Genomic DNA, 25,846 nt, shown 5'->3' with positions numbered 1-25,846 from the left:
TATGCCAGATTATGCAGATTATGCCATCAGCCAACATTATATGTATATAATGAACAAATATATGAGGGAATATCACTTTTAATTACTTGCCTGATTTAACAGTTGAGCTTTTTGAGGAAGAATATTCAAGAGTTGGTGGGTATATCACACCTTTTCTTGGTTTGCCCTCTGAAAAAGAAGAGAATACATGTTATATATATATATATATATATATATATATATATATATATATATATAATGCACATACACACCTAATTCACAACAATATAGATTCAAAGCCTTGAAATGTAACAGAGACAAATGGTATAAATAGCTACATTACTTTTAAAATGACACACAGAGGAGAAGCTCTTGACCAAAGATTCCAAGTTTTCTGATGGCAAAATTTCAAACAAATGTAAAAGTACAGAATCAGGCTCTTAAACCCACCCCCTATTCGCTTTTTCTGGCATCTCCTTCATTCCATTACTGTATCTCAGAACTGTTTTGCTGTTGGGCACCAAGGCCTAAATCAGGAAAGCAAGTAAAATATTAATTCAAGAACCAACAAATGATAGAAATAATATTAGAAAGGTAAAGCTGGGAAGGACCTTAAGAAGTCATGTAGCCCCACTCTGCAGAAAGGCAGGATTACTTACTCCAGACCACCCCTGGCATCTATTCTGAAAGATCTTCAGTGAAGGGAGATCCCACAACCTTCCTAGGCAGCCTTTCAGTGCAAAACTATCCTTATAATTATAAATGTTCTCTGATGTGGAATTCCTCTTTAACCAGAAGACATTCTTCTCTAACCTCAGGTTCATGATTTACTATTGCTGATGACAGTCATTTACAATAATGACACAGAATCCCATGCTTGGGTACTGAGACATAGGGTAGCTATATTTGGATTGAACATGAGGGTCCTTCCTTTGAAAACAGGTAAAGTTCAGTTATACTATCTACCACAAGCTTTTTTAGTACAAAACCCGATGGCATTCCTATTGATACATATATATTGCTTTGCAAATTCTTCATAGCCAGTAGCTTTGATACCTTCATGTTTCTATTCAGAAAAGTTGGGATAAAAATATACAGAGGTAAATTACATCTCCTTCTGCCAGTGAACCTCACTGAGCCATAGAAGGGACTTGCCAGTGAAGACATTACTGCTCAAGCTTTCACTTATAAAGATGCTCTGAAAGAAGAAACTACCATGGAAAGGCACTGAATCAATAAGTTCTAGCACCAAGGCCACAGCCTCAGATCAGATGGAGCCAACGACTTTTTGAGTTGCTCTATGAGTCTATTCTCTCACACTGAAGTAGTGACATGTTTCTTCAGCCTTGCTTTATTTGCTTACTTAATAGATTTTTTTTTTAACATCCAGAGGTCTCTACTGGCATTTCAGCTGAAATACTGAGGACTGAACCATAGGTCTTCAGACCAAAATGAATGAGAAGCTACAACTCATGCTGCATTTGGGGGTGGGTGATAACTGGTATCCTCTGTGGATGGGAAAAGGAGGGACTAGTTACACACTCAGCAGTAGCCTGCTCGAGTCTGAGTAAATCTGGCCTGCTTCATATAAGAAGGTTAACAACTGAGTTGGAAAGATACTGCCTTTGTTCCCCAGTTGTACCACCTTTGGCACCCCCGGTTCCTTTATTTTATCTCCTCTAAAAGCCTGTTCTGTTCTAACAGAGAGGATCAACAGGTGAGGGAGGTAATTTGATAACATTTCACCCTCATTTCAAAAGTAGGTCCAAGTCTGCCCAGGTCTCTGTGCTGACCCACTGAACTAGCAATCACAGAAGCTGTTGTGCCTTAATCACCAGCACGCCATGGAGTGATTTAACTAGCATCATGTCCAGTTGCTTTCCTTTCCCAGCCCAGAAGCCTACTTATGCCTGGGTTACTTGGGGGCAGCATTTGGCATAAACCTGGAGGAAGGTTCAAACTCACACTGCTGATCCCGTAGTAAGATATATCAGCCACCCCTGACTCATGCAGGGGTATATGTATGTATGTGTATGTGTGTGTATGTGTGTACATGTATAATACATATGTATGTATATGTGTATATGTATTAAATATGTGTGTGTATACACACACATACACACACACAATCATATGTGTATATAAATAACATGAGATATATATATATATATATATATATATATATATATATATATATATAACTCATATATAAATATATAGAGGGCATATATAATGTATAACACACACGCATGCACGTACACACATACACATAAAAAATAACACATCTGCAAACACTCTCATGTATTTGAAAGCAAATAAGCAGAAGTATCTGGTAGGACTGTTGATCTAATAGACAACAGTTTGTCTCTCACATGTGGTCCAGACATCTGTTTAAGTGCTTATTTGAGTGAAAAGTTGATCTTTAGCATGATGATAGTGCTGCTCTTACACTGATATGTCCCTCAAAGACTCTGCATAACATGTTTTTAAAATAACCAGATTATTTTTGAGCAGGCGTAAGTTGGAAACAGCAGCAGATAGATGGTGACTGTTCATCTTCTCACATCTGACTTGCCACAAGTAGACCCAGATGTTTGGGGCTCTATTTTCCCAGCATAGCAGCCACAAAACTTTCATGAATCTGAATGGAGTCATTCTCATGAGTGCCAAGACATTTCAGAGCTTGATCATGAATATCAGCTCATTCTCATACTGCCTAGTGTGCTTACTACTTCAGTCCCAGTGAACAAGCTGTATTTCCCACGCTCCATGTCCCAGGTGATAGCTAAAGGGAGGGGTGTCAGAAGGACACAGTGGGGTGCCTAACTCTGGGGCTGCTCACTGCTGCCTACCTCACTGCTGCCTGCCTGCTGCCTTGCTTCACTCTGCTGACACTTTCTGGCAGTGGGTGCCTTGGAGCACAAGGCATTCTCAGAGTCAAGTGGTGTAGAGCAACAGTGGAGTTTGCTGCTGCCCTCCACTTTTCCCCATCAAATTCTGATTTTCTTTGCCCTCTGGACAGGGGTTGGTGGCAAAAAAATAGGGTGATAGTTTTCCCTTGGCAGCAGTGAACTCCCCTGCTAGTTTAGAGAACTATAGCTACCTATATACATGCTTGGGGGGAGGGGGAACATTTTAATTAGAGTGGTTTTTGGAGATCTGCTTTAATTCAAACGCCTTATTGTCATGTGTACTAAGCCTCCACGGGTTTAAAAATGGCCATGGGATGCATTATTTAAACTTCATTTGGCCAGGTTTAGATAAAGCAGCCCAGCAGCCATTTTAAAACCTACAGGGGCTTATATACATGATGACGAGGCCATTCTGGAGCATTCTAATTAGAATGCAGAACAGATTCAATTAATCAAGTCTGCTCTGGCACGTTCTAATTAGAATACAAACCAGCATATATATCGTCTCCCTATGATTCCCAGAATGCCTTGCACTTTATGAGACTTCCTGACTCTCTGCTGTGTTCCTCTGCCTGCAATCGAGAAGGTAGGAGGAGGGCAGTGAGGAGGGGTGAAAGAAAACTGCCCAGGGTGCATTTTTTCTATGCTATGCTTCTGTTATCTACAGATGTTTATTCATTGTTTTAAATATCACAAACTACTCATGAGAGTCTCCTGACTGAAAGCAAGCCACCAGCATGTTTTCAATGTACAATATCATACACATTATGGTTTGCTGATAATGAAGTTGATTGACATACAGGTGACTCAGCTAAAGCTTCCAAGCTGTTCTCAGAGGATGCCTTAGAAGATAGATTTTATTTCTAGTCATTATTTTCTTGTAATTGGCTCTGTAACAAATGTTTCTTTGTGGAAAGTGGGGTCTGTGTGTATTCAAACACAGGCCAACAGGATGAAAAGTTGTGGATTCCCACTTTTTCATTCCTTTAAATTCCTCAGAAACCAGTCATATTTTCAGAAGGCTTAGTGAAGACACCCTTCCCTAAAATATGCCTTTTTTTTGGTTCTACACAAGCCACTTCATGGACTGTCCATGGTCTCATTGATGTTAAGGAGGCACCTCACAGTGTGTCAAAAGAAAGACATGCAGAACGAATGATATCATGCCTCAATATACCTAATCTTGCTCTACCTATCTGTGTTTCCAGTTTTCTGCTGCACCATGTATTACATGGTGTTGGTCCAAGGGTGGCTATATGCAGAATTAGAAGTTATGTGACAGTGGGCACATCTACATATACAGTTAATGTGACTGAATAAACTCCAGTGCAATTTGAGCTGAAGTAAACTAATCTGGATGTCACCATCTACACATGGATTTAAGCGCAGTAATTTACTTTGCCATCAGACAGTACTTGTCTAATGGTGGGATTATCTAATGGTGCAGTAAATTATTCTACACCAGCCTAATTGCCATGCACATGTAGATGATGACACTTTACTGTGCAGCAAATTAGTCTACTGTGAAGTAAAGCACACATGTAGATGCACCCACTGAAATTTGACTGCATAGTGGCTGAGCAGCAATTCAGCAGGGGGAAAAATCAATTTCCCACTTATGATTCAGAGTTAGGATGTGCTCTCATAAGAAGGTAATGCCAAAGGCTTTTCAGCCATGACAGGAAATTTCCAAACCTCCAAAGTAAAACTCTTTACTAATGTGATCTATGCATGAGCTGGTAGACTGAGGCAAAAAAGAACATCAGAAGCTCTCAGGGAAATTCCAAGCAACAGTGAAGCTTGATCATATTCCTAATCCTTATTTGCTATTCACAAATTGTTCACAAAAATATTCAGCCTGTGTAATATGGGCTATTTTGATCTTTCCATAAGTCATGTCTGAACTACTCACAACATAGTTATATTAGTTTTAAACAAGCAATGGAAATACAAGTCAAATGCAAAAGTTATGTACAAAGCAGTGTAAGTTAGATACACTAACAATGTAAATTAGTTACCCTAACTCAGATCTCCATTCACTAATTTTAGACTCTCTTAGGTCTACTTGGTAGATTACTCTACCAATGTGCAAGAAGGACTAATTTACCCTCTGAATTTACAAATATAAATTAGTGTAAGTGGTCGAATGCTGTACTTTATATGAAGAGGGAGAAAATCAAGACACTGAACCGTGTTCTAAATAGAAACTTAATGGAACTCCAGAAATTGGTTGCTTAACAGAAGTGGATCAGAACTCTAATTAAGACATTTGGGATATACTGATATGGTCTCCTAAGGCAGGGTATTGCTTAAGAAAAATGGTCACTGGTGGTGTTTCTCGCAATTCAGCTTAAGACTCTATTTTAAAATTCAAAATTACCAGCATATATTTTTCCATATGTATTTGGGCTCAATAAAGAGCCTTGGTACCAGTGGCCCTAGCCAATAACTGTAGCAAAAGTCTTTTGTTATGGTTATGAAGAAACACTCTGTTTTCATGGTTAGCTGATATAAAGATGTCAGCTTCTATTTTTACAGAGTCCACATCACTTAAAATCATAACTGAAGTGGCTGTTTCGCTTTTCAGCAGTACCTGAAACAATGAAGGACTCCCTCCAGCGTGGTAGGGACAAGGATCGAATTCCATTGGAAAAGCTCCCTTTATAACCAGAATGTCCAGCAACTTTTTGAACCAGGATTTTCCCTCCTGAGTTGTCAATTATACCACTACAAAGAAAGCAATATGAAATCAGAAAGGAGCCACAGAAACTTAGAAACAAAACCATCCAAGAAATATGGAACATTTTTAAATGACATACTATCCTATAACAGTCTTCACTGAAATATGGGGAAGTTTGCTGCTGAGAAACGTTTGTATTTCTTCAACAATGGAAAGCTCAGTTTGTTATAAGAGAGACTATCTATTTCAGACAGCTGTGTTTCTGAGCCAGACCTGATGATGTGACTGAAGGGGTAGCATTCTATCTATCTCCATCCATGCACAGCCCAGGGAAAGCACTTGTCTATTTTTATTTAAGTACTTGCACATCTGTAAGCAAAGGGTTGAATTCTATGCTGTATTATACTCTGCAGATCCCTGCTGGCTTCAGTAAAATGAGAAGGAAGCTACAGTAAGTTGAGGCTTCTCCTTTCAATGTTGACTGTTTTAACATATTCTTGTCATCTTAAGAAAAATAAAAGGAAACTCACAAGTTTCATATACCATAGACAGACAACATCACTAACAAATCCAAACACAAATGGGTTTTCTAGAAAACAGAAACTTACTGTTCCAAAATATAGGTTTTTGCCTTTTTTGAGTTATAAGAGAAAATGACTTCACCATCAGTAGTTGAAGTTAGGCTTATCTTTTCTCTTTGGGATATTCTACACTCTGATATTCATGCACAATTCCCATTGTATTTAATGGTAATTGTATGCAAATACTTGAGGGAGTGATATGTTTTTTGTAAAGCCAAAGAGAGGTAGCTATCTGTGTTATGAAGTAAGCTTCTGCTTACAAAAGCTTATACATCTCTGATTCAGTTAGTCTATAAGATGCAAATATACCCTGCCTTCTGCTTGACTTCAGACTAACTGGAACCTCTTTTCCCTTTGTGAACAGCAATTTACTTCCAAACTTAAGAGCAGATACAATTCCAGCCAGCAGATGGCAGCAGTACATATAGATACATACGTGTGTGTGTGTCTAGGCAGGTGTGAGTCAATACAAGATTGAGTTAAGATATTCAATATCATTTTTTATCTATTCCCCCATTCATTAAGGGACTCAAACTTTCCCTGACCTTCCTTTTGTTGCTAAGACAGACAAAATTCTTGGGCTTGAGGCAATATCTTTTATTAGGCCAGCTAGATAGTAGCAAAACAATTTCTTTCCATGCAAGGTTTTGGGTCCAATCACTCTTCGTCAGGTAGAGGAGAGTTCAAAGAAAAGTTCTCACAGGTAGAAAAGAAACTTCATCTTGTACGGGGGAGGTAAAGGATACTGAGGTTCCCCTGGGTTTCAAAGTCCATTTGTGAAAAAGTTGCTCTGTGAATATGTATTTTGTTGCTAACATATTGTAGAAACCCTTCTTGTTACCCTCACATCTCTTGCTAGCTGCAACTCCAATTGCACTTTGGCCTTCCTGATTTCATCCCTGTGTGCTGGACCAATACTCTTATACTCCTCCCTAGTCGTTTGTCCAATCTTGTAAGCTTCCTTTTTGTGTTTTAGCTCATTGAAGAGCTCCCTACTAAGCCAAACTTGTCTTTTGTATTAACTTCCTTGCCCCATTTTACCTAATTTAAAACCAATCTAATAGGTCAATTAAGCTGTCCATGCCATTTGGGGCTATGATCTCATCAGATCACATCTGAAAAGATCTGAACCAAGCCAAAATATGAATAGGAGAACTCAAAGCCTGGAAGTGGGGAGAAGGAAAAGAAGAAATCCTGAAAGATTAATTGAGTGATTCCTTTCCAAGTCAATACTGGACTTCTCTTGAATGGCATTAAAGTACATCTATTGGAAATTATTGTCTATGTAAGGCACAAAACCCTGAATCTTGAATATTCCTGGTTACTAACTACCAAACAATGGGTGAAGCAACAGCTGCACTTCTAAGTGGATATGGAGGTTGTGGGATGGTGCTGTGTCAGTGAACTAACTTATATTCCACTAATGAGCTGTTGGCACTTCAGTGTAGCAGATACAACCTAACAGAGTTGCTTGTTTCCCTTCCTGTACCTTTTTCTGTGGCATGAGGGCACATCACTCAGTACTTGTAGCGGAGGCTGTCAGTGGATGCTCTTAGGGTATTTCCAGCTCAAGCAATCCTACTAAAGCACACGCTCAACTCTGTTGCCAATCCCATGATACTACTGATATTGCTGTTGTTTTTACTCTATCACTCATTGTGATATACATACATGTATGTAAAAATAATATTGCAGCAACAAATAGTTATTTACTACACATATCTGGGTGATCTGGAAAACTCTAAGCTCTTCTGTAAAGCTGATAAATACCCTTAAGAACAAATAACTTCAGTGGATGTTCAGGGTGCACAGCACTTTAAGTTTGATCTCATACATAGACCAGTGGTGCTCAACCTTTTTGTCTAGTGGGCTGGATGAGCAGTGCCCAGTCTTTCCATGGGCTGGATCCAGCCAGCAGACTCAGTTTGGCACCCAGGGCAGGCTCAGCGAGGCTGGGGGTGGGGGGCAGCCTGGCCCTGATCCAGTCATGCAAGGGAACATGACTTAGCCCCGTGGGGGCAAGAGGGGGCATGGCCCAGCCCCGATCCAGTTCCATGGGGGCAGGGTCACAGCCTGACCCCACAGGGTGTAGCCCAGCCCCAACTTGGCCAGGTGGGAGCAAAAGGGGCATTGCGTGGCTTGGATCTGTCAGGGAGGGGGACAGGGGCACTGGCTGTCCCAGACAAACTGTGCATGAGGAGGGGCTGTGGTCCAGCCTCACCTGGTCTCCAAAAAGGGAAGGAGGCAGGGCCCAGCCCCAATCTGGATGTCCAGGGGGAGGGTCATGGTTCAGCTCCAACCCACCAGAGGGGGCTTTGGGGTTTTGGCAGCAGGGAGGGGATGTGATATATTCATTGCTAGCACTCCCCCACTGCCAAATTTCCTGACTCATGGGTAGCCCCATGGGTCAGATGCCAAGGCTCAGCAGGCTGCATTTGGCCAGCAGGCTGGAGGTTGTATACTCCAATATAGAATAAATGTCCCTCTCGTGTTCTTTTTCTATAAAATCGCAGTCTGTAGTCAAGTCCACCAGCACGGTTTAGTAAGCCTCAAAGCCCATTTTGTTATACTGGCATTTTGTTGGACTGATTGTCTGACCTGTGAATAGCAGCACCGCACATACTGGAAAAAGAAGCGTAAATATCTGTGCCATAAACACGGTATTTTACATCTTGACATCCGGGTGGACACTTTACAATGAATTCTGGATTGATTATCTTCCCAGCTTTGACATCACAGTCGATCTGAGGGACGTCTGTGAATGTAAAATAGTTGTAAAGTGAGATTTAATATCCTCATGGTTGAGTAACCATGTAATGCAATTTTGTGTGATAGGGTGTTATGCGTGCCATTCATCGTGCATTTGGGCTACAGTCTCTGGACACCAGAAATGCCTGTACATAATGCTTAAAAATACAAGACAAGGGATGTGAGTGTCACTAACAATGGAGTGAGGAAGTGGGCATCATTTATCCCAAGTATAACTTGCTTTAAATGGAAAATCTCCACTGAACTCTCCCATGTTAAAGACTCAAATCACCATGGGCTAGATTGTAGCACACAGTGAGGGAGGGCAGGGAGCTACTGTGCACACATAAGACAGTTTTCCAGGACTCCCCTTGTGGCCAGGCTGCTCTGTATCACCCACAAGGTAAGGCTATGATTAAATGCCACAGCTAGAGCCCACGACTTAACAGCAGGCTTGCATTTTAACTCGCCTGGCAAAACTGAACATACAGAAACTTCCTCCTAGGACTGTAGGTAGAAATTGCACATCTTTGTATTTGGGACATAGAACACACAGTTCGCAGGAGTTAAGATATGTGTATTTCACTTCACTGTGTGCTCATTACAATATATCAATGCCTCGCCACCTAGGTTTTTATACCATGCTCTTCATTGCGGTATTTGAGTATGCAGTATGCTTTTGCTGGACCTATTTCACTCTGATGTGTCACTTCATTATGAGATGTGCAGTCATGTTCAGAGAGGTTGTGTATTGCTGTATGTTTCTAATTGCTTTTTAGAGAAGCCCAAGGAGTTGTTGAGAGATAATCATAGCCTCACTCATATTTGTTTCTGCATCAAGTGCTCCTATTGTAAAGCATGCTGGCATGCTAGAGGGACTACTTACAGAGTTTGGGCTTTTTGGTCTTCTTTGTGGCTTCTTTAGCTGCACTGGCACAGGTCAGACACAAAGCTAAGGCAAAGAAAACAATGTCAGGCAAATGGGTAACTGCCAGCACCAGTCAGCAGAAGCCCCTATACTTGGAGTTACTAGACCAGTGGTTTTCAACCTGTGGTCTATGGACTCCTGGGGGTCTGCAGACTATGTCTAAAGGGTCCATGAAAGATGACTATGATCAAAGTATGTGAATACCCACACTTACACTTGAAAGGGGTCCACACCTCCATTCCAGTTTTTTTAGGGGTCCACAAGTGAAAAAAGGTTGAAACCATTGTACTAGAACCAGGATGAATCATCATAAAAATTAAATTGACATTTTCTACACAGAAATCTAAAGTGAAGTCTGCTTTAAGATGGCTTTTGCTCTGGGTGGGGCTTTTCACAAAAGGGTAAAAATGGACTTTGCTGGATCACTTTTACACTCAGACACATGCACAATCACACACAAGCACTCTCTCTCTCACCCCCTCCCCCCCCAGCTAACGTGAGGGATTCGCTGCCAGAAGATATTATTGAGTCCAAGTGCTCAGCAGATATGAGAAACTCATAGACATTTGCAAGGAGTAACATTTTGCATTCAAAAGCTTGTCTAATTTTATCCCAAATAAAAGTTGGTTCAATAAAAGTGATCACCCTAAGAAATCCTTGCCTCTTGAATAATTTCTGGACCACCATGGCTACAGCATCACTTTTACACTAATGCAACCTTCCATGTTTATGTTTAATAGAACAAAAAATGTCAGGGACGTAACATGCCTTATGGCAAACTAACAATTAGCTGAGGAGCTTGGGATGGTCTGTTAGAAGGAAAATTTCCCTGATGAGCAAGTCTTGCTATAATACCACACAACAGGGATTGTAGAACCCTCCTGAAGCAGCTGGTATGGCGCACTGAGGAAGACAGGATGCCAAACGATATGGAGCACTAGCCTGATCTGGTTTGGTAGTTCCCGGTATCCTGTCTCAGTTAGTGTGTTGAAGACCCAGTTATGCCTTGACACAGCCAATGGTAAGTGGGATATGTATTGTTATGATGAGAAATACATTTTAAAATATTTTCTCATTTGTTATTGGATGTCCATTGGCTGACCAGGTGCCATTTGTAATATTCATTTCCCTGTGTTTATTTTTCTTTTTAAAGCACTATACTGTGGTTATTAGCTACATACTGGTCATGTCTACATGTGCAAATGCAATGGGGTGGGTTTACTCTACAGTAATTTACTCTAGAGTAAGCCCACCCTGGGTAGGCATCTACACATGTGGGGAAGCAAGAGTAGATTTGCTGCTCCTGGCAGTAGTCTGCTCCTGCCTCCACCAATCCTGCACTGCCCCCCAGCATCCAAGGGGAGCTCTAGGCTCCACCTGGGTGCTAGCCCAGGGGCTGGCAGGGAGCATTAGGCCAGAAGTCTTCTGCCGGGGGCTGGGACATTGCTCCCTGCCACTCGGAGCTGCCTGCTGCCGGGGTGGCTCCACCACTGAAGCACAGGCAGGGACAATGTCCCCCTGCCCAGGCATCAGGGAGCTCCCAGTCCCTGCTCCGCAACTGTGATCCCGGAGCAGGGGATTGGAGATTCTTATCTCCCAGCTCCACCTCTGCAATCAGGGAGTGGGGGCTGGGAGATCCCTGCTGTTTCCCAGCCCTGGATCCATTGTTATAGAACTGGGGCTGGGAGATAAGAATCTCTGTAGCTGCAGAGGTGGGGCTGGGAGAGAAGAATTGCAGTTTGGGGGCTGGGAGCTCCCTGCTACTGGGGAAGGGGACATTGTCCCCACCCAGGCTCCAGTAACAGAGCCTGCCCAGGCAGCAGGCAGCTCCTAGGGGCAGGGAGCAAATTCCTGCCCCCTGCTGCCCAACTGACTGGGAGTACATTTGCTCCTGGTTGGCCATTTACATGTGCCATACTGCACAATAATTACTTGTGAGTAAATTTGCTACTTGTACTTAGAGGTAGCAAATTTACTCTTGATTACAGCAAATTACTGAACAGTAAGTATCTGCATGTGTAGATGCCAATACTTACGGCACAGTAATTTGCTTTAATCATGAGTAAAGCATCTCATGTAGACAAGCCCACTCTCACCTTAGTCTTCCCTCTCTCCCATCTGGGTTTGCTTTTGTTCATAGAGCCTGACCACAGTGCCTTCTGTGCACTGAAACACTCACTGCTTGGGTGTGCTTTTCAAGTTCCTTGGCTGTACCATGTACACATCTTGGTTGAGCTATATTAGGGGAGGGCAATTATTTTGGGTGGAGGGCTGCTTACTGAGTTTTGGCAAGCCATTGAGGGCCACATGACAGGCAGTTAGGGGCAGATAAATATTAACTTCTAAATTTTTTAGGGGCCCCACGGGTTGGATAGAATGGCCTGGTGGGCCGCATCCAGCCTGCAGGCTGCATTTTTCCCACCCCTGAGCTATATGGATCCCTCTTGCTGATTCCTCACATGCCTCATAGGACACTCACTACAGATGAGCCAAATATTCTAAAAAGGAACTTGCCAAGTAGCCTTCCCTCAGTATATCCTCCTATTTCCCCACTCTTTACAAATTTATTCAAGGTTTGTTCCTCTCTGCACTCACAATGGAGAAGGTCATGGCCAGAGATTTCCTTGGCAGTTCTATACAATCTCCATATTTTACAGCCACATAAGGTTACATGAGACTCAGTAAGCAATTAGCAACTTTGCATGCAGTTTGGTAATTCCTTCTATTCCCTGAATCTATCCCTCTTCCAAGTCTTAACACCCATATTTCTTTTTTTTGTTTTGTTTCTATATCTGCTGATTCCCCTTGGAGGAGTTTACTGAGAGGAGGTAGTACTTCTCCTCAGATAGGTATATATAATTTGTTTAGACCAGTGGTGCTCAACCTGTGGCTGGCAGGCCAAATCTGGTCCATGGAGCCACATCAATTTGCCCAAGGAGTTCCCCAGGGGTCTGGAAATTTGGTGGTGGGGCGCAGTGGCAATTAACACTGACACCATTTCCCAAATTTCCAAGTCCTGTGGGCCAGATAACATGACCCTGTGCATGGAACCAGGGTCTCAGGTGTGATTTGGTATGGGGTACGATCCAGTGTGCAGAACCAGATCTGATCTGTGGGCCCTGGGGCTGGGGCCTGCTGTGGAGTGTGGGGCTGGGGCCACATGCCTGCCCAACCCTGTGCACTGGGTCCACATACTGGATACAGCCTTCAGACTGACCCTGCACCACTCATTTGACCTACAGGGCCAAAAGGTTGGGTACTACTGGTTACTGGTTTAGACTGTGAGCCATGCCTCAAGTTCTATTGATTCCTAGGATAGATTCAAATCCTTTAATGGCTGCTTTTTTGCATGATCTGGCTTTAATTTGCAAAGAGGATGGATGAGTGAAGAAAAGGAAGCAGCAACCAGCTCTCTGCCATGCTCTCCACCAACTCCACCAAATCTGAGACCAGTTCATGCCAGATGGGAAATCTGACCCCTGTTATGGAAGAGTGGAACACTGGAACAGTGCCCACCATTACACTCTACCCTTTGACCTCTAATTTCTTCAGTAACCTCCTAACAAAGGCAGAAGGCAGGGCAGAGTAGCACCCTTCTGACTTAGTCTCTAAGGGCACCTATGCATGTGCTGGATGCCTGCTCTGACACGTTCTAATTAGAATGCATTGGAGCAGACTTTATTAATCAAATCTGCTGGATTAATTAGCATGCTTCAGCAGCCTCTGCATCACATGTATTCACTGTCCCTACACTTCAAAATGGTGTTGGGAGCACTGTGATTTTGAAGTGTAGCATGCTGTATAGAGAGCTTTCAGAGCCACTCTAACACCCCTCCCCACCCCAGAACATGTGTAAAGATGCCCCAAGAGTCTAGCTTTATCAGCACAATCCCACCATAGATGTACTCATTATAGCCCATGTGCAATCCACATGAGATCTAGAGATCGTCAATTAATTAATTAGTGGTCAATTGATTAAATTTTTTTGTGTGGAAAAGTCAAGAAATTGGGTTAAAATTGCTGAGACAGGACCCCCCACATCTTCTACCATGAACCCAACCAGCAGTGAGCAGGCCTAACTGACCAGAGGAATCCTGTAGCCACTGACCAGCCTGCACTGGAGAACACAAATCCACTTCCAGAGTTGTTGAGCCATCTTGGAAAGCTTTTTGTGCTGTTACCTCATTTTTTTTCCTTAGGGGAGTGCTTCTCAGCAAATATTTGAACGACGTTGTCAACCGAGACATAGTGTTGAGATCATTCAGACTTTCAAAGTTTAAAGAAGGCTTCCAGTTTTCCACAAATCATTGGCCCAGCACTAAATTGTGAGGACCTGTCAAATCTTTGGGTGTGTAGGCTTTCACTATGCACTTACCCAAAATGACTGCAATAACTGACACCTTCATGATGAGGAAAAACAAAGTCCAAGAGTTTCAACGGGGTGTACTGAAAGGGAAAAAAAAAATCAATGCTATTGCATTTGCATTCAGGGGTGTTATAGCTATTCTGGGTGGTGGTGTAGCAAGAAAACTTTTTTGCCTGCCTCCCTCCCCCCCCAGCTCCAATATGAAGCCTCTCCATATGGCAAAAAGCCCCTTTTACAGTATTTGCCCCCTTTTGGGGATGCTTTCTCTTTTCTACCTTTTCTTCCTCCCTCCCTCTTCTTCTTTTATTATATTATTATTTTTATAGAATATAAGGTGTACCTGTAATAAAAATATAGTTTGTAGATGCTTTTATGGGTATAAAATAGTATTCTGCATCAGTATGTTCCCCCCTCCAACCCCCCATTGTATTTGGTCTATTTGTTGTATGTGCCATGGTATTTCATCCTTTTATGTTTTATATTCTATGCTTTTTAACTCTGTAACAAATGTACTTTAAGTTTAAAAGTAAGTTGTACCATGTAACAATGTTAGCAAGGGTAGGAATCAGACTGCTGCTTCTCTGTATGGAGCAAGTCCCAGAATGAGGATAACAAGTTAACACGTGGCATTTAACACCTAAGAAACCACAGACTAAGGAGAGGAAAAGATCAATACAGAGCCAGGAACTCCCTGAAACTTCACTGTTAAAGGTACAGAAACCCTGTTTTGAACTAATCAATGCCGAAGACCGACTCTTGGGATTGAATACCCCACCAATCAACTGCCCCCAGAGCCCTATTCATCACAGCAGTGAATTAGTCAAACTTCATCAACGGACTGCACGTACCTGAGGGCATGACCCTTGGGGCTGACAGCTGCCATCCAGCAACCACCAAGGGGGATGTCCCACAAGGTCAATGACCCCCTGCATTGGGTAAGCCCGAAAATTGGGGAGTAGGCAAAGTCTACCAGAGAGGGATAAAAGGCAGCAAAGAATGACCCCCCCGCAATGGTGCCTTCTTTGACCTGACCAGCACCCCACCTGCCCAGCCAGAAGGACCAGCCGGTGACCCCCTTCTGAAGCAACATCGCACTGAAAGAATCCTTGACTGGCCATCAACGACAGACTCTAGCACTTGGGGATAGGTATATCTTGACACTGGTGCTTAGTGTTCATAGCTAGCTACTGTGAGTGTGTGTGTGCACATGAATGTGTGTGGGTTTGAGGGGATCAGCCCTAAGGTTTATGATCTAACTTTTGCATCCATCTAATAAACCAGAATTTTATGATGATCCTGTGAGTTGGTCCTTTGTAGCCAACAGTGGGAGGGGGAGGGGAGTGAGGAGGTACCACTATGCACTGCTGATTAGCCCTCTGAGTTTTTCTATGGAAAAGGTGTGCCTTAAAACATATACATCATTTACTTACTATAGCTCTCATGTTTAAATAGTGGGAGAGACTCCAAGGGTTAATTTTTGGCTATGTGTAAGTAACTGAGCTTTGCTATTTGTTTCATCGAAACCAGAATTTCACCCCAGACACACATTTTTGAAGCCAGTAGTAATGGACTGCATTGCAGACATTGATATATTCTTTCAGCCATAAATATTAATTTATTTTTCTTCTAGAGAGAGCACAGAAAAACACTGCACTGTACTTTGCCATGTACCTCTGATGATAGAGCAGTCAGCCTGACTTCCAACACCTGGGAAATTATTCCAACAAATTCCAGTAAGAGACAATTTATAAATAGCTGTAGGAGAAAGAGGTGATCACTAGGGGTGCTTGTACATGTGACAAAAATTGCTCATTTTTGCTCTTTAATTGTGTCACTCTGTACATGTGCAGGGTTTTTTTACCATTTAAATGAGTTTGTTACATTACAAATTAAACCACATCTGTATGTAGTTTAGTATACAATGTAGCCATTTGTAATGTTGCAGCCTTTTGACAATTCACCCCACCCGCCACCTGCCGCCCACCTCAGGAGAGCGGGCTGAAGGCAGAAGTGGTGAGAAGCCTGATCCTTGGGTTTTTTTCTCCATGGAGCCTGCCCGCATCTTCTGCAGCCGGGGGATGAGCTGCTGGTGAGCTGAGCACCCCCTGAGCTGTGGGGGACCCTGAACCTTCCCTCCATGGTGGCGGCGCTTACTTGGGCTGCCTGGGTGGGATGCTAGCAGGCCAGATGCTTCCCCAGCTTGGGCTTGGGGAACCGTTGGATTGGGCTGAGTGCTGCCTCCAAGCTGGGGCAGCACCTGCTCACTAGCTGCCTGCCTGCGTGGCCCAAGGGAGTGCCACCACTTCGGAAGGAAGGCCCCTGGCCATAGGAGAGGCATGCAGGCTCTGCAAAAAGAAAAGGATTGGGTCCCTCACCACTTTTTTCCCCCTGGTGGAGCCTGCTTGTGTGAGCTGCCCCTGAGCTGTGTACAGCCCCGGTCTTTCCCTCTGCAGTAGTGATGTCCCCTGGGGCCACCCAGGTGGGGTGCTAGTGGGCTAGGGGCTGTCTCAGCTTGGAGGCAGTACCTCACCAGATCCAACTCTTCCCTAAGCCTGCCCAGGGAGCAGTGCTCAGTGGGCGTACAGTGGGCAGGCTCAGGGAAGAGCTGGATCTGGTGGGGTACTGCCTCTGAGCTGGGGAAGCCCCTGGCCCACTAGCACCTCATCTGGGTGGCCCCGCAGGATGCCGCTGCCACAGAAGGAAGCTCAGGGGCTGTGTAGCCTGGTGGTAGCTCTCAGAAGCAGGCTCTGCTGGGGAAAAAAAGTGGTGAGCGGCCTGATCCTTTTTTTTTTTTTTTTAAATGGAGCCTGCCCATCTCTCCCACAGCTGGGGTCCAGCTGCTGGTGGGCCCTGATCTGTGGGTGCCCATGGTACTTCCCTCCATGATGGTGGCATCTCCTGAGGCCACCTGGGTGGGCAGCTAGCAGGTGGGTGCTGCCCCAGCTCAGAGGCAGCAACCAGCCCAATCCAACTGTTCCCCAAGTCTGAGCTGGGACAGCATTTGGCCTGCTAGCAGCCTGCCTGAGCCCTGGGGGTGCTGCCACCACAAAGGGAAGGACCAGGGCCCCCCCACAACTCAGGGGGGGCAGCTTGCGCCCTACTGGCAGCTTGCCCCTGGCCACAGGAGATGTGGGCAGTCTCCACAAAAAAAAAAGGATTGGGCCCCTTGCTATGACAGTGATGGAAGCCCCTAAATTGAAATCATTGCAATTAAAAACCCACTGTTTCACTTTAGGGGACTAAACCCCTGCCATGTGTACAAGCACCCTAGAGGAGACCACATATCCCCTGGGCACCACCTGGGATAACAAGGAATAATGGCTACAAATTGATTGAGAGCAGGTTCAGGCTTGATATCTGGAGGCATTACTTTATGGCTAGGGCTGCCAGGCTCTGGAATGGGCTCCCAAGGGAGGTGGTGCTCTCCCCTACCTTGGGGGTCTTCAAGAGGAGGTTGGAAGGATATCTGGCTGGGGCGTTATGATCCCAGCACTCATTCCTGCCCAGGGCAGGGGGTTGGACTTGATGATCTGTTCAGGTCCTTCCCAACCCTAGAAACTATAAAACTATGGATTTATTAAGAATAAATCTTGCCAAACCACATGACTTCTGTTGATTGCAGTAACTCTTTTGCTGGATAAGGGAAATGCAGTAGACATAACATACCAAGGTTTCTGACAGTCCCAAAATTCCATTCATCTAAATAAGTTAGAGAAATGTGGGGTAGGTAAAATACCTATTAGGTGACTATAAAATTGATTGGATAACTGTGAAAGCTAAGTCAATGCCTCAATGACTGGCAGCAACTCTCAAATGAGGTGCCACAGGGCTCTGTTTCTGTTCTGGGTTCAGCACTATTTAATAATGACAAGGATGCAGAAATAGAGATCAAATCTGCAGATAGTACAAAACATGGAGGGATGCCAGACAGGAATAAAGGCAGGATTAAAATTCAAAGGACTCTGGGTAAACTGGAGATCTGGGCTATGGAGGCAACAAAATGAAATCGAACAAAGACAAATATAAGGTGCTACAAAATAGGAAAGAAAAAACAGATGCACAAGCATATAATGGGGATAATTGGCTTGGCAGTGACACTGTCGAGAAGCTGGGGGTTACTGTGAATCACAAACTCAGCATGAATCAACAATGTCATGCTGTCTTTAAAATAGCAAATGCAATTTGGGACTGCATTAACAAAACAACTGTGCACAAACCGCAGGAGGCAACAGTACTGTTGGCCTAACTGTTTGGAGGAGGCCAACTCTCTGATGCTAGTTAGGCCTCGGCTGAATTACTGTGTCAAGTTTGGGCCAGTCCATCTGTGGGAAGATTTAGAGGTGGATGACAAAAATAATAACATGATTGGAATGCATGAGGAATGGCTGAAGAAGCTGTGTATTATGTTTAGCTTGGAAAAAAAGGTGACTAATGAGGACGCAATAGCAATGTTGAAAGGCTGCCATAAACAAGATAGAGAAAAATTGTTCTCCCTTACCACAGAAGGCAGGAAGGACACAAGGTTTAAACTAAATACTGCAATGCAGATATTAGGGCTGTGTGAAGCTCCGACCACCGATTCAATTTGGCGGAGATTTGGCCCAATTTCCAAATCTGGAATTGAATCAGGAGACCCTTTAATGTCCCTGAATCAAATCAGGACCCTCTGAATTGATTCAGAAAGATTTGGCGATTCAGACATAGACACAGCTTTAAATGTTTTTTCTACATACCTCAAGGTACCAGAAGGCTTGTGAATGCTGTGATGCTGGGGCATATGGAGCGTCCCACAGGAGCGCAGGGGGCTCCCCAGCGCACTCAGCAGCAGACTCGGAAGTGTACCAGAAGCACTTCCCAGTCCACTGCCAGGTCTGCCGGGGAGTGTGCTGGGCCCATCCCCCAGCATGCTGGGGCCTCTCCCCCATGTCTGGAAGTGGACAGGAAGTACGTCCGGTGCACTTCTGGGTTCGCTGCCGAGCACGCAGGGGGCCCCCCACGCTCCTGCGGGATGCTCCATCCACCCCAGCATTGCAGAATTCACAAACTGCATGCTGTACCTCGAGGTATGTAGAAAAAACATTTAAAGCTGTGTCTACGGCCAAATCGCTGATTCTCCAAATCAGCATTGAATCTTCACATTTGGATTTGGCCAAATTGAATCAGGGACAGTGATCTGAATCAACTAATCTTATCACTGTCCCTGATTTGGGCTGTACCTGAATCAGAATTGAATAGGGTCCATTTTGCACACCCCTAGCAGATATGGATCAAATCTCAGGAAACCTTTACTAACTAAGAACAGCAGGACAATAGAGTGAGATGCCCGGGGAAGCTGTAGAATCTCCTTCACTGGAGGTTTTCAAGAGCCTGGATAGACATTTGTGCAGCAGGTAGGACTAGATGTCTTTGAGGTCCCTTCCAACCCTGTCCTATTTATGGAGTTAACAAGCAGTTAGCTGCAGTCACCCAGTAAGGACAGACTAGAGATGATTCAAAATAGCTTGCTATTCTACCATCAGTAATGATCCATGATAAGGATCTCTTTCCCTTTCTGCAGGCTATTGTTTGTCTGGAATCTTTATCATGCTATTGATACAGCACTCTTTCTGGGATATTTATATAGTGATGCAGCAGTGCTTCTAAAGTGAGTTGGTAAGGTTTGGCAAGAAGATTAAATGACTGGCTAGTGATGGTAGGCAAAAATATGAGTTTTAGTGACAAGAGAAAAACACATCAAGATAAACCACTTCTAATGAGAATTTCATTTTTAGACGTGAATTTTTAAAACCATTTTTGAAGTACTGTAATGTCTGATCATTATTTTAAACTTCTTGGTTGAAACCTTTTTTTATCAGCAGCGTGCCAAGCTTTGTAAGAGATTTCTTAGCCTACTTTGCTGACTGGGGCTTGAACAACATCTGCTGGAACTTTGTCCAGGTCATACACAAATTTGGAGCCTTTTCAAGGTTTCCTATCACTAGATAAAAACACCCAGGGCCTTGGATTTAACATGATGCCATAGGCAACAAGTGCTGGTAAAATCAGAATCCAAGAATGCCTATATTGGTTTATATACAAAGCATAAATCCACCACACACACACATACCTTTGAAATGATACCACCAGCTTGCCCTCTTGAAGCTGTCTCTAGCTTAGAATTAGGACACAACATTTTATTTCATTCAAATGTATCATTCCAGAGATGCATGTAAATGTAAAATCCTGCTGAGTGTTTCTTTAAAAAGAAACCTAGGAACATGAAAACAACCACACTAGAACACATCACTGGTCCAAAAAGGCTAGTTTTTGAGACTGGGCTTCCAAGTTAAGTCTAAAATCTCAATAATGTGGCTTGCCAATCAAGCGAGGTTATCTACGGAGCTTCTTCATTCTCTGTGTACTCTTTCCATCCTCTTTATCTTATGGCCAGAAACCAAAATATTCTTTTCCAAAGGTAAAAACCTATCTGTGAATTGGGAAAAAAAGTAGACAGGAATGATCCGGAGTCATCCTTTGGTGCTCCTGACTCTGGGGTTCATGACTAGATTGCAGGTTCCAGCCGTCCTGTTATGAACAGCTAAAAGATCCTTGGGGAAATCGTGCTTCACTTTCATGTGGGCTCCCACAAAAAAAGCCTGCCCTGGTTGCTTTCCTTAGTGCAGTGTGGCTGTTTCAGGCTCAGGGCTACTCCTGCAGCTCCCACACCATGGCTGCACATAACTCTTTTTTCTGTGGAGACCTGATGATGCTCCAAGGGAATTAATCCTCACTGCACTGCAAAATCCCCATGGTGAATCACGAAAAAACTTCTCTAATTTTGCTATGGAAGCATCCCACATGAACTAGCTGCTTCTCTACACCACTGTGATCCCACGCACATTTCCCCTTTAAATGCCCGCTGAACTCCACTAATGGAAGAAGGGTCCTTCAAGAGCAGTATGTGAGAATGTGTGTATGTGTATGGGGGGGATGGTGTTTCTTAGGATGCACTCTGCCCCTCACCTATTCTTTGTGGGTGTTCACTTCCCTTGCTCCCTTCTTCACTACTGAAGGTGAGAAGATTGATTCTTATTGTAGCTTTCTGTGCAGTACTCACAAATGGACTGATCCAGGGCCCACAGAAACTGATGGGAGATGTTCAACTGATTTATAGATTTCATAGACATTAGGGATGGAAGGGACCTCACAAGATCATCAGGTCCAAGGGGCAGGAAGTCAGTGGGGATCAAAGGATCCCAGCAAGATAGGCATCTAAATGTTTCTTGAAAGTGTCCAGAGCAGGTGCTTGCACCACCTGTGGGGGGAATCTATTCCAGGCCCTGGGGACTTGAACAGTAAAGAAGTTTTTCCTTATGTCTAGCCTAAAACAGTCTTGCAGTTTGGACCTTGTCATCCCTTGGGGTGCTCTGGTGAACAGGCGTTCCCCCAGATCCTGATGCACACCCCTTACGTACTTATAGGCTGCCACCAAGTCACCTCTGAGCCTATGCTTCTCCAGGGTGAAGAGTCCCATAGCTCGCAGCCTCTCTTCATAAGGCCCGCTGTCTTGCCCTCTGATCATGCACATGGCTCTCCTCTGGAGTCTCTCAAGCTTCTCCACATCCTTTCTGAATTGTGGAGCTCAGAATTGGATGCATTACTCCAGCTGCGGCCTCACCAAGGCTGAGTACAGCAGGAGGATGACTTCCTGTGTCTTGCTTGAGATGCATCCACCCACCTTGCAAGTCTATTTAGCTTGTCCTGGAACACCAGCCTATCTTCAAGTGTGATCACATTTCCCCATAGTTTGGTGTTGTCAGCGAGCTTCTGACACCAGAGCCCAAATAATTTATAAATACATTAAAGAGTATGAGTTTGAGAACAAAGCCCTGGGGGAAACCACTGGTCACTATGTGCCATATTGATTCAGTTCCATCAACTATCACTCCCTGGGTGCAACTTCAGAGCCAGTTCCCCAGGCATCAGACCATGAGATTATCAAGGCTGCAGTTCCCCAATTTTGCCATGAGGACATCATGGGACACCAGATCAAAGGCTTTTTTGAAGTCCAAATATGTGATATCAACCTCTTCTCCTGTGTGAACATGTGTCACCTGGTCAAAGAAGGAAATGAGATTGGTCAGGTAAGACCTACCCACAACGAAGCCATATGGCTCTCTCTCAGAATGTTGCCTTCTGTTAGCCTGTCATTAAGGGTTTCTTTGTTGATTTTTTCCAAGATCTTTCCAGGGATTGAGGTCAAACTGATTGGCTTGCAATTTCCTGGATCTTCTTTCCTCCCTTCCTTGAAGATAAGCACCACATTGGCCCTCTTCCAATCTTCAGGTACCTCGCTCAAGCACCATGAGTTCTCTAATATTCTTGCCAGGCTATCCTTGCGTGGCTGCGCTATGATGTCAGCCAGTTCCTTTAGCACTCTTGGGTGCAACCCATCCAGACCAGCTGATCTGTGGATGTCCAGCCTCTCAAGGTGTTTCCTCACCAGATCTATGCCAATGATGAGCGTATGTTTGCCCTTACCCTGGTAATCCTGCATCGTGTCAGGCAGGGTGGTCCCTTTGGGCTGGTGAAAGACTGAAGCAAAGTAATTGTTAAGAAGATTGGCTTTTTCCTGGGTGTTGGTTATCAGCTGCCCCACTTGGTTTAGCAGGGGTCCAGTGTTGCCCTAGTTGTTTTTTTTTAACTTTCCACATATCTGAAGAAAGACTTTTTATTGTCCTTGATTTGTGTAGCCAGTTGGAGTTTAGTTACAGCCTTGGCTTTCCTAGTTCACTCCCTGCAGGTGCGGACCAGTGCTGAATACTCCTCCTCAGTGGTGTTTCCTGTCTTCCATCCTTTATAAGCTTCTCTTTTTAGGCACAGGAGGTCCATGAGTTCCCTACTGAGCCAAGGGAGTTGCTGAGCCCTTTTACTACTTTTTCTATGGGCTGGAATGTATTTCCCTTGTGCTTAAAGGATCGCTTCCTTAAGGAGTGACTGCTTATTGTGGACTCCCATCCCTGTCATATCATGGCCTCTCAAGACCTTGACAACTAGACTTCTGAGCTTGTGAAAGTCAGCTTTCCTAAAGTTGAGGACTTCTGCATTGCTGACTGACTTGCCAGCTTTGCAATGATTAGTGAAAGCAATCAGCTTGTGGTCGCTGTCTCCCAGCTCCCCTTTGATTCTGAGGTCGCTGACTAGATCATCCTCTTTGGCCAGTACCAGGTCCAGCAACACCTTACCTCATGTCAGCCCATACACTTTTTGAGACAGGTAGAGCTCATCCATGCATGTGAGGAAGCTTTATGACTGATCGGATTTGGCTGAGTGCTCTTTCCATGGGATGTCAGAGTAGTTGAAGTCTCCCATGACAATCATGCACCGAGAACATGCAGCCTCAGCCAGTTCCCTAGAGAATTCGTGGTCAAGCTTGTGCTCGTGATTTGGAGGTTTGTAGTAGACTCCTACTATTATATCCCCTTCACCACATTCCCCTCATATTCTAACCCAGAGGGTCTCAAGTCGCCCTCGTTGGGTGCTAATCTTTGCTTGTAGGGAAGTGTACTGCTCCTTCACATAGAGAGCTACACCCCCACCCTTTCTTTCAACACGATCTCTCCAGTACAAGGTACAGCCATCTATACCTGTGGTCCAAACATGGGTGGAATCCCACCAGGTCTCCATTATTCCTGTGAGTCACAGTCATTTCTGTTTAGCAGAAGGGCCAGTTCCTTCTGTTTGTTCCCCAGGATCCTGGCATTTGTATACAGGGAAGTGAGTTTGCCATTGGAAGCCCTAGGCTTCCCTGGACTCCTAGAAAAGCCCCATCCCTGGGCTGGGGTAGGAGTGGGTTCCCTTGAGCAGCCTGACCTGCTGTTTTGTGCTTGATACTTGGTGGGCTTGCACTGGTAGTTATCCACCCATCCCCTGGAAAACTTAGTTTAAAGCCCAGTCAATCAGGTCACCCATTCTGGCTGAGAAGAGCTTCTTCCCCAGTGGAGTGAGGTGGAAGCTGTCCTTCCCAGCAAACTGCTGCTTCTCTCTCTGAAGTGCGGACTGTGGTCACAGAAGCCAAAGCCATCACAATGGCACCAATGCTGCAGTCTTCTCTTCACTTCTTCAATTCATCTCTCCCTCCTCAGCCTGTGACCTGTAACTGGGAGGATCTAGGAGAAAACCACCTGCGCTCCCAACCCTTTGAGCCCCGCTCCCAGAGCCCTGTAGTCATTCATAACCTGGCTGGGATTGCCCTGAGCCATGTCATTTGTGCCCACATGGATAAGGAGCATGGGGTAGTGGTCAGAGGACTAGATAAGTTTTAGGATCCTCTCAGCTACATCCTGGATATGGGCCCCTGGGAGGCAGCAATTCTCACGGGTTAAGGGGTCAGGGTGGCAGATGGCTTCCTCTGTCCCCCTCAAGAGGGACTCTCCCACGATGACCACACTGCATTTCTTTTTTAGGGATGGTAGCTGGTCACATTTCTTTCTCAGTTACAGGAGCTGGCAGCTCTTCTGAATCTACTGGTGCTGTGAGGGGTTCATATCTGTTGCAAAGATCCAGGGGGGAGGTGACCCTAGTGCAGCGAGCCTTGGGGCCAGAGACAACCTTTGTCCAAGGGACCCCTGGCTGGACAACATGGGAGCTCCCCTTGTCCACCCTTGTCCTGGCAGCCAACCTAGCTCTTCCCTTTTCTTTCTTCAGGTGAAGGGCCTGGCGGTAGGAGTTAGTCTCCTCTTCACCATCTCTGATGGCACGCAGCTTCTGCACTGCAGTCTGGAGCTCCCCGTTTTGGCACTCCAGAGACTCCAATATGGAGCAAACCTCACAAGGAGAGGTGTCATTGATCCTGATGCCATGTGCCTGCAGTTGTGCCAGGCAGCCCCCACAGCTGAGAGCCAGGGGCCCCATCTGAGCGGAGGCTGGAACCATGGGGTCTGTCTGGGTGGAGGCCTCAGAGGTACCGGGAGGAGGGAGCCTGAGTATGGAGGGGATCTTTGGGGCCGTGTGGTTCCCTGGGGGGCTGGGCCAAGTAGGACCGAGGTGGGGTGTGACCCTACTTGACTCCACTCAGCTGCCTCCCACAGCTGTGTACTTCCCACCCACCGTGGACGCCACTTACCTCCTGGCTGCGTTGGGGGGTCAAGGTCGGCATCCACCACATGTTCCTGGGGGTCCTGGCCTCACAGGGGCATGATGGGCTTCCACCCATGTGTCTCTCACCAGAGCTGGACCCCCAATGGGGTCCGGACCCCCATTCCAATGGGTTTCGCATTAGCTTCAGATGCATTCACATAAAGCCCTTTGAAATGCCACTACACTGTTTGCTCAGTAACTGCTTGTGAATGCTAGCTCCACAGACTGATTGATTTATGCACCATGTAAGGAAGCATTGCTGATGGAAGTACCATAATACCTGTATCAGGGGTGGCCAATGTGCCACAAGTGGCACATGCAGGCCTCTGTGTGGCACATAGCAAACAGGGAAGGGGACAGGTAGCACAGAGGCAGATGAAGCAGTAAACAGAAAGCAAAGCAGTAAATTGGGCAGGGAGCAAAGGGAAGGAAGCAGAAAGCAGGGTAACAGATCGGGCAAGGGAAGAGGATCAGACTGACCCTTGGGGCATGTGTAGAGATGCAGCAGCTTGAATGCACCCTCCTTTCAGTCAA

At 45.0% G+C, this 25,846-nt stretch overlaps 1 protein-coding gene across 6 annotated transcripts in view; it reads right to left on the bottom strand.

Moving 5' to 3' along the window:
* VIT (vitrin) overlaps positions 1 to 25,846 on the bottom strand; it is a 113,158-nt gene that overhangs the window by 50,600 nt on the left and 36,712 nt on the right. For all 6 annotated transcript variants that reach the window (XM_059716379.1, XM_059716380.1, XM_059716378.1 and 3 more), the window contains exons 2-6: positions 14,204 to 14,274; positions 9,787 to 9,852; positions 8,751 to 8,907; positions 5,485 to 5,618; positions 91 to 168 (exon numbers count right to left, since the gene is read on the bottom strand). In XM_059716379.1, the coding sequence (XP_059572362.1) occupies positions 91 to 168; positions 5,485 to 5,618; positions 8,751 to 8,907; positions 9,787 to 9,852; positions 14,204 to 14,234 (466 nt within the window). In that variant the 5' untranslated portion in view covers positions 14,235 to 14,274. The remainder of the gene's footprint in view (positions 1 to 90; positions 169 to 5,484; positions 5,619 to 8,750; positions 8,908 to 9,786; positions 9,853 to 14,203; positions 14,275 to 25,846) is intronic.

The sequence above is a fragment of the Alligator mississippiensis genome, chromosome 1, assembly GCF_030867095.1.
Source record: "Alligator mississippiensis isolate rAllMis1 chromosome 1, rAllMis1, whole genome shotgun sequence".
In the NCBI taxonomy this organism is placed as follows: Eukaryota; Metazoa; Chordata; order Crocodylia; family Alligatoridae; genus Alligator; species Alligator mississippiensis.
This window is presented reverse-complemented; position numbering and strand designations above follow the sequence as displayed.